Raw genomic sequence first — 9,696 nt, 5'->3', positions numbered from 1 at the left:
ACCTGTCCGGATATTCGACACGTTACAGGGACAGACGACTTTGTAAAATAGAGAGCAGAAAACGGAAGTCTCATGAGGCTCACAGAAACGTTTTGAGACATGAAGATAGTAAAGTACTTGACAACTGTCAACACGTTTCTGTTCGAGTAAAACCCTGTAATGTTTAATCGTGTTTAAGCCACGGTGAGGTAAAAATCTAACGGCAACTAAGTGCACGCTCAAGGGTCGGTGCTTAGGGCAAGCGTTAAAGATCAAAGGCGGCAAAATTTAGAAATTCCAGCCGAGCGCAATTTTAAAGTTTAAAGATGGTGATTTTGAGGTTAGCATTTGTGACCTTATTTTGTAAGTTATTTTTACTAAAATTGATGCCATTTTTATACAGCAGCATTTCCCATAAATGACCAAACAGTGGGAGAATTATTTTAATTTTATTTACAATTGTGTTACACTAACACTTTAAACCTTATAGAAGGTATTTCTATGTATTATGATTTTAAAAAATGTTTCTGACAGTTCAACCATAACATTATGACCACTTCTTTTTCTCTACACTAACTATATAGTCTATGACCACACAGCAGCACTTGTTCTGCTTCACCCTGTTCTTCTGGACACCCACAGTGCAGGTACGATTCAGGTAGCGGATCATTCTCCGCAGTGACACTGACGTGGTGGTGGTGTTGCACTGATATGGGTGGATCAGACACAGCAAGGCTACTTGAGTCAGTGGATCTGAGAGAAATTGAGTGTAGAAACAAGGTGGTGGTCACAATGTTATGGTGTCAGCTACCATCCCTGTAATTTTTCATGTATTTTCTTGCAAACACCTAATAGTTTGGGTAATAAAATGTGCAAAAAGTACACTGTGTACTAGGTTTGATGTTTTATTCACTGAGGCAGCTAAGACACAGACTTCAACACGAGGAATAATTATTAGGAAGCACAATAGCACCACCTTGTGGAGTCCATGTAAAGGATTATGTGAGAAATAGCACCCCTTGTGGAGCAGTCCCTAAACATGAGTGAGTATGTACTACTACAAAAAGAATGGAATCATACAATTGTTTTTTCATTAATAACAAGATTGGGAAGAAATTACGATTATAATAATTTATGTTGTATGAGGTATGTTCCATAATTTCTTTTTATGTGCTAAAATTTTAACTCTGAAACATAATTGCCAGGATTAGTATGTGAGTGAATAAGTTACTGACCGAATACACCGTATCATCATTCTCCATAAGGTGCATTGCATATTGTTGTATTTTGAATATTAGGTATTACATATAAAGGGGATTTATTACACCCCTTTGTTCCACATGTTACCTTTAAGACAATCTAAGCAGTATTTCAGCTTGCAAAAAATATACAAATTCCAGTTACTCACTTGATCCTTTTTTTTATTACAACTCTAAAATGCAATATTTGAGGTTACTGTGTTAGTGTGAAGGATGGTATATGACAGGCAGCATTTGTGAGCAGCTTCAACCTCCAAACACATTCAGGAAGGTGGGCAAAGCAACAATGGGGCAAAAAATGGCATTGTGGTTGTCATGGAGACTGGCTGAAAAGGGGCCGCTTTCATAACATATGTTGGACTTGACTTGTCTGTAAGCGCATAGCAACAGAAGCATCAGGTCCCCCTCCCCCCTTCGACTTTCCGCTGGAACAACAGCTCTAAATGATACGAAATGCACAAATTTGCAATGCATTAACTTCTGGACAATGCCCTAAATATGAATCCAGAAATTACAACATCAAAACATTTAATGAAAAATTAACAAATCCATGTTTGCATGGTGAAGCAACATTCTCCTTCTGTTTGTTCTGTATCAATTCCTTTAGAGGCAGCCAAGTAAGGGCTTTGTGAACAGGGGGCAGACTGCGTGAGCCGTGTTAGAATGCAAACAAGTTGCTTGTGTAGCACACATTGGTGGTACTTGGGAAGGTACCTCCATGCTCTATAACACTTTTCTCTCATTGTTGATCAGAATCTTGTAAAGTCAAACACATGCCCCCACAAACACACATCCAAATTTTAGTAGGAATATAAAGTCATGTCTGAGCTTTACCATGACAACTATTGAACATCATAATTTGGTCAATGAGAAAACTGTTGAATATATCTAAATGTTTTTTTCTCCTCTGAAAGGAAATGCTCAGTTTTTTCATTTATGATTTAGTGAAGGAACGCTTGTACATATCAATGCGCGCTGAATGCACTTCCAATGCCATGGCGTTCCTTGGTCCTTGGCAAGTCTGCGTTGCCATGGAAACACCCCCCAAAAATGCTGCAGGCTGAGGGAGAGGGAGAGAGAGAACTAAAGGAAAGGAGTGAGAGCTTTACAGCATAAAGCAAGGAAGGATTGCTGCAGTAAGTGAGAGGGGGTTGTGGGGAAGTGGAGAGGGAGGGATGGCGCGCAAATGAGATTGGCTCTAAAAATTCATTACACACCCCCCAAAAACCTTATCATTTGCATCAGTTGGGGCGCATGGGGCTCAAGCCTTCTACTCTGCAGTCTGGACACGTTGCTCCCAAACTTCAGACTGCATTCAATTATTTATCTGCCTTACCAGACAGCAAGCAGTGCTAAAGCATCTCACACAGCTCCTATGGTACGCCAGCATCTTCCCCAAAATCAAACCACATTATTGATGGAGCACAGTGGGGGGAAAAGCTGATGAAACCTGTTCTCTGATTCCATTACACAGCCCCCATACTGTGACTTCTTTGTGGCGCCAGTTTCAACCTCTACGTATATATAGAAGAGATGTAACTGCGGTCACTGTAAGCACAAACACCATGCAGCCAATTACAATCTCACTCTTTGTCATTGACAGAACCTGCACATTAATAAAATCAATCTTACCAATCACAAAGTACAGATTTTTCTCATGCTTGAATAAAATAGAATATTATTAAATATTGAATATTAGCAGGATATGGCAGGGGCTGGGAGCCTGTACTAAGCATCAGAGTTGTTCAATGCTCATTAGAAAACATGGCCATACCTCAGTGCAGAACTTGCAGCAAACCTGGGGCATATCCTGCCAGTGGATGAAGCCAATGAGCACCAGCGCCACCTAGCTACACACATGCAGCACTACAGAAATGCAGCAATAAAATTTCCTGTAGATATTAGTGTGATTGATCACACTAACATCAAGAAAGTTTCATATTCACGTATGAAGCCAGTGGAATAAAAGATGTCAACCAGATATTTGATTTTATCAACATGTGTGTTTTAACAGCAAGGTAGTTGTAAAGGCACATGGTAAAATGTAACAATGATGTAATGTAGTTGGCTCTGTGTAAAAATATGGCCAGATTTACTGACAGAAAATAGATAATCACTATGACCGAAAGTTTGTAATCACAATCAGGAGTAATGACCGAGTTTGCCCCCTTCTTGCTGAAGTAATTGCCCCTACTCTTCTGGAAATTTTAGGACTATTGCTCTGAAGATTGATTGCATCCAGCCTCAAGACACATGTGAAGTCAGAGGAACAGTTCTCATTTACAAAGGCCTCTCCAACATACCTGAGAATGTACGCATGCCTGTGTGAGTGAATGGTTGTACATAAAGTGATCTGAATTCACTGAACAGAATGGGCGTTTAAATACTCTTGGACATATACAGTTAATCTTCATAATTAATGACCCTCTGCAACCCCCCTCTACTCGTCCCGTGATTTCTTCTTCTTTTTTTTCTTTTTAACTGAACAATCAATATCACCATATGATGCATCTACTGGCTCCTCCTTAGTTACTAAACTGGCATCAACTGTCACTTCATCTTGTCCATCCCATCTTTCCTTTTCTTTCTTCACCTTCTTTTTCTTCTTTCTCTCCACAGTGTCGTTCGTTCCTGGTTGCGGTTGGCTTTGTATTTCACCGTAGTCGTATGAGATTTGCTCTTGTTTAATATGAACCTCCTCAAAGTTCTCCTCTCTGCTGTGTTTCTCTTTTTTCTTCTTTTTCTTCTTCTTTGTCTGTTCTTCACTCTCACCTGGATCAGGCTGTGCTCTCTTCGATGCCGAGGATGACGATAAGGCGGTGTTGTCTGTTATATAAGCTGGTGTGCAGCTGCCAAAAGGCTGGAACCGCTGTCTGAGGCCTGGAGGTATGGATGGAGCTGGAGTGGCAGGAATGGCAACCGGGCCCTGGTTCCTGCTGCAGTCCCCATAACTCTCAGAGATGCTGAGAATACCAGAAAATGCTGTCACAGACGTATTCTGTGAATTTGAGCTGAGAAGATGAAAGTCACTAGGGCCAGTGCTGCTGCTCAGAACACTGTAAACCTGAGGGGTTGTACTATCAGTTGACGGGATCGTCTCCAGGCCAGACAGGGACACTTTCAAACCTTCAAAACTACAAATAAAAGAGAACAAACCATTGCAAGTATAGAATTAACAGTGAAACAGTAATATGTGAAACAACTGATTAACAGTATTCTCGGGTTCATAGTGATATTAGCAGATACATTTTGAAAAGAAACTCATTTTCAATATCATAATGACTGTAATTCAAAACAGCAGTGTATTGATCATACTGACCTGCTGTGATAAAATCACTGAAGGAAAATTAATTTGATGAATTATGTTATTGCAGGAAAAACTAAGGAATGTCACAGGTGACAACAAAAATTGCTTTTTTTTTTTAAATATACTGACCTACTGGGGTTGAAGGAAGCTGGAGCTTTAATCAGCCACAGCTCTTTGTTGTTACTGTTGTCCAGGAGCTCACTGGCAGAGGAAATGTACTTATAGGACACAAAGTCTGCAGGACACTCGTACTGGGACACTGTGGAGAATAGAGTTCCATGAGTGAAGGGCAAGGAGAGGAGAAAAATAAAAGAAGAACACTGCATAAAGAAAGAAAAGCCTCGGTGTATGTAAAGTAATTGTAAGGAGTAGAGGTAAACAGTAGCTGTTAGTTAAGCCAGTGAACATGAAGCTGGCTATATACCTAACCGAGTGTACAGTGCCACCTTAAATGGTGAAGCTGTTACAGTGGATGTGTCAGAATGTGTTTTTAAGGTATTAACCCATAATGGTTTATGTATCTAATTCGGAGCCGTAAATTCGAATAAGAATCCAGCTCGTTTCGTGTCAGTTGGAGCCTCATTCTCAGCCTGTAACTTCACTCACCTCTCCGTGGTTCCTGTGCTGTTCTCCTGTCTCCATGACTGTCGCCCTCGCTGTCGGACGAAGACATAGTGTCGCAGCAGTAGCGCCTGTATGTGAGTGTATTTATCTATGTTACTGAGAAGAGCTGTAACTAGTCTCCTCTGTAGCGATAAAGTTCTCCCCTCATGCACAACAACCACGTGTGTACGCGTGAGGCACTTAAACCGGAACTACTCAGCGACAGCTTCGCTCACTCAATGGCAGAAATACAAATGGCTCCCTACTCCCTACATAGTGCACTAAATAGGGAGCAAATATAACTTCAAATGACAAGTGCGCACTGCTGCAACTCATATGACACGGATTTGAAAGGTAAAAAGGGCAGATAAAAAGCAGTAACAAAACCCAGAAAATGATTTGTAACTGAATGGGGTACTGATGTCTCACTTTTTTTTAATTACTGAATCCTTCGCAGTTGTTCCCATATAGTGTGTAGCATTTTCTATGGCGCGCCACAAGAGGGCGCAAGCATGCCGTTTTTCATCAAAGAAGCGTACTTTCTGTACAAGGGAGTCTCACATTACAAACATGTTGTAACCAGAAAAATCGAAGTAAAAATGTTACTTAATATTTTAAAAACTCTCCGTCATAACTGGACTTAATTAATTAATTAACGAAAAAATAAAAACAGCTTAAAAAACATCCAACCAAAATGAAAATGATTGCAATACTAATGATTTCTACATGATTCCTTGAAGAATTTACAGCATATTCAGACACATACTGCACCTCAATATATTACACACATATTATAGATTAATATAAAACTGTACTTCACAAATGCTGTAAGATGGGAAAGCATAGAAATGTTATAAAGCATTGTTAATGTTAATAAGTTTCACACTATTGTTTTTTTTGTTTGTTTTTTTGTTTTTTTTTCCAGTGGCAGCTAGAAAAAAAAAAATCTGAAATATAAAAAAATCTAAACGTAAATTACAGGCATCGCAGTAAAGAATCACATACCATATCAATTAATTTTGAATGAAATGCTCCATTAAATTCTGAAATCAACAGGCAACCTGCCTGTGTAACTATATACACAGAACTATATATAGACCTCTTCAGAATGCTGAATTAAATAAGATCCCTATGGAACATTAGATCCAAGCAGTAGTTGGATGCAAATGGACAGGAATAGCTGACACAGCTGGGTAGATGGTAAAATAATAGTCCCATTTTGCACAAAGAGAGTAGGGAGAAGCATCACTCTGCTGCATCACGTAGATGGTATTCTCTTACCCTACAGTGTTTATTTTCCCAAGTTCATCTGTGGTATGATACTGTGGGAAAAACGACCATGCAGCATGTACAGCATTATGTAATTTGAGAGGGACCTCCTTAAAACTCAGTGCCCTCTCTGTCGAGTCCATATATTTACATCTACAGAGGCTTCAGGCTGTATGGAATATTTCCACTTTAGTGGTGACAAAAAAAAAAAAAAAAAAAGCAGAAAACCACAAGGTCACATATGGGGGGCACCATGATGTATGCTTCAAAATGGCTGAAGTTGATTTGAGTAAAAATAGAAATTATTATGTGTTATATGAGGGTTTATATACCAAAATCAGTGGTATTATCATAACCATTTTTCAACAGTTTTTTTATCCCTTAAAATGCATCAGGATGTTTCTTCTTACTCTGCCTTTAAGGGCTTTAAACCTTTGAGATATATGTAAATGACTGACTCATTTAAATAGTGGCCCTAGCTTAAATATTTCAGCTTGAATCAGTGGAACTAAGTAGCTATCATCTGGATGGTCTCTGTGACATCACAGGAGCAGTGAATTACTAATGAACTGCAACTTAATTTCCATAAATATGGAAAAAAGTATTTTTCTTTAATATAGGCCCCCTTTCATATGACAAGGAGAATGCTTACTTTTCTTTCTATTTAAAGATAAGTGGGAGATTCATTTGTAAGTGGAACTCTAAGCAAAATATGATTATTATAACTTGTTTTCATTTTATGTTCGACAGATTATAAAAAAAAGACCACCGTTTGTTTTCCTGTGCGAGTTAAATAAATAATATTTATTATGTGGCATTTAGAGCCAAAATATGTGGACAGTTATGTAGCTTACACTGAAGGAAACTTCCTGGTAAACTCTACTTTGCTAAATGTTAGCAACAACTAACCATTGTGTAAAGATATATGATGCTCATATACGCACACATGTGACCCTTTACAGCTCTGAGTAATGAACCTCAGATTTTAGGAATAAACACAATGGCTTAGATTATAAAAATGTATAATGGAGATAGTGAAATTATGGCTTTGAACAGAGATTCAGGAAGGATGAGGCTACTGAAATTCTAGTATTCTAGTGAAAGGCTAGTATCTTCTCACCATGTGCTCTCTTGTTGAACTTAATTTAACATTTTTGCTGAGATTTAGCACTGCAACCATGGGTAAAGGATGCAATTTGACACATTTGTATTTAACAGCAGCATTAAAACCACAGTGTAGGGCTGCTACTGATTTTGTAAACCCACATTTCAGAATCCATCCAGTGTACATGGTTCTGAAGAACATATTCTCTCACAATCCACACTGTCAAATGCTAAATATATCATGTCAACATCAATCAACATCTAGATGATAATGATGATAATAAAAAACGGTTATGTTTTACTCGTGTGAAAAGGAGGAGGGGCTTAACCACAAAAGGCTTGTTCCTTAGGATGAGTCTGAAGTCATTATCCAGCTTTTTTTAAAGTGGAACTTTATGTTATAAAGATATGTGCATATTTTCCTCATGATCTAATGATATAACGACAATACTGGAACACTGTCATTTCTGTGAAAATGGGGAGAGGCCTTGTCTGTTGAATGAACTCATCTTGCATAGTTCCTCATCTCAAGTGTTGGAGCAATTTCAGAGGTTATTCATAAAGGGGATGGGAACATGGGAACTCTCCCCCTCTCTTCAGGCCCACAGAAGTTCCAGTCAGCTGGGAGCGCACCCTTCTGCTGACCCAATGTCTCTCAGTGGACCCCCAGCAAACGCCATGACATCAGCAAAGAACCAGACAAGCCCCAGAGCGGGATTTCGGCACCTTCCTTTAATGCATCCTCAGTGCACCCCCACCCCCTTCTAAATAAAGAAAGAGGTGTGGAAGTGTAATATGTGTACGGTGGCCTTCACAGTAAAACTACTGATGTACAGCTGGATTTATTTTGGAGTAAATTCAGTTCTAGTGGTACACTGTATGAACATTTCCTGATGAATGGACCAATAGAAATACTACAAAATGACTAGGAATCATTTTATTTAAATTGATCTTCACTGAAAGTTAAAAAGACCATGCAAAACTACTTTCAACAATTTTTTAAAAAGCTGAAAGACAAATATGCCTTAAATTAATGCTGACATTCTGAACTACCAAGCTACAAAAAAAAATACTATTATTTAATATCAGACTAAATATTTACAGACTGCACTCTGGCAAATCCTTATTGGCATTCAATAATACCAGTCAAACGTTCAGGCTCACAGAAGGGCTGTGCTTTTTTACTGTCTTCCCCATTTCATAACGACAGTACACACCAATTATTTCTCCATATTTTCCAAAAGGAATTTGGATACACATGCAGTGACCTTGCTTTTCCTAAAATCAGTTGTTGGCGGACATTTAAAAAGCACATTTTAAAATGTATTTGTATTTAAAAACAGTTCTTTCAAGAATTTGATGTAAAATAATAAATTATAGACCTCCTGTGCATTCTGCCTATAGATATTCTAAAGAAAAAAAAAACATTAAAAATAAATCCCTTTTCTCTGGTAGTGTATATTTTGTATATGTTCAGTCACTTGATAAACTAGGTTATGATATAAAATTTGGTTCAGTTTGACTATTACTTCTAAGAAGCTGAGACCCTCCTTACAAGGCTCTTATTGCTCTGTGTTGAGAGCTGCCGGTGACAGATCAGTAATAAGGCACGCATCTCAGTTTTCTACTGGTTAAACATCATACAATGCTTTAGATAAATAGAGCTTTAAGACATGAACATTTAATCAGCAGTCTGTTTCTGAGAAAGAGAACTGAAAATGAATTTAACACGTTATAATGCCACCGTTAAAATAATAATAGATATGGTACATTCCCATTTTCATAATAGCTCAAGAATTCTAAAAACATTTACAAAGATGTCCTGAGACCACAGTCTTGATAAAGACCACCAGCTAATGGCATCATATCTGAAAAACCACTGCCCTAAAAAATAAAACCCTACAAACCAAACCAAAACACACACACACACACACACACACTAAAAGCGAGGCTCCCAAAATACCACCTTAACCATTGTTCAGCAAGTAGTGGCTCTAATTACTATAGTTCTTGGTTGGTGAAGCAGAACAAGGGAAGGAAAGCATTTTTACACAGTGATGCATTTTCCCCAGATTACAGCATTACCACACATTCACAGAGTAGGAAACAGCTGTGTGTAACACACATTTTATTCTTTGCAACAGAGCTCAACACAACCTGGACTCTGTACAAAAA

General features: G+C 38.4%; 1 protein-coding gene across 1 annotated transcript; it reads right to left on the bottom strand.

The window, feature by feature from the left end:
- Nucleotides 1-559: 559 nt before the first annotated feature.
- On the bottom strand, nucleotides 560-5,373 carry polr1g (RNA polymerase I subunit G). Its single transcript, XM_066665088.1, has 3 exons — nucleotides 5,152-5,373; nucleotides 4,675-4,804; nucleotides 560-4,372 (listed from the first exon to the last, which is right to left on the bottom strand). The coding sequence occupies exons 1-3, from the start codon at nucleotides 5,216-5,218 to the stop codon at nucleotides 3,679-3,681; spliced, it is 891 nt and encodes a 296-aa protein (XP_066521185.1). The 5' UTR covers nucleotides 5,219-5,373; the 3' UTR covers nucleotides 560-3,678.
- Nucleotides 5,374-9,696: the final 4,323 nt, after the last annotated feature.

Source organism: Hoplias malabaricus, chromosome 1 (genome assembly GCF_029633855.1).
Source record: "Hoplias malabaricus isolate fHopMal1 chromosome 1, fHopMal1.hap1, whole genome shotgun sequence".
Lineage (NCBI taxonomy): Eukaryota > Metazoa > Chordata > Actinopteri > Characiformes > Erythrinidae > Hoplias > Hoplias malabaricus.
Note: the sequence above shows the minus strand (reverse complement) of the source record. Positions and strands in the feature narration are given on the sequence as shown.

What these genes read in the sequence shown, in the direction of transcription:
- polr1g (XM_066665088.1), bottom strand. Translation starts at nt 5,218, where the DNA reads ATGTCTTCGTCCGACAGCGAGGGCGACAGTCATGGAGACAGGAGAACA. An exon ending in AGCACAGGAACCACGGAGAG is followed by an intron (nt 4,805 to 5,151) that starts GTGAGTGAAGTT and finishes TATTCTCCACAG; the next exon opens with TGTCCCAGTACGAGTGTCCT. An exon ending in GCTTCCTTCAACCCCAGTAG is followed by an intron (nt 4,373 to 4,674) that starts GTCAGTATATTT and finishes TTTTATTTGTAG; the next exon opens with TTTTGAAGGTTTGAAAGTGT.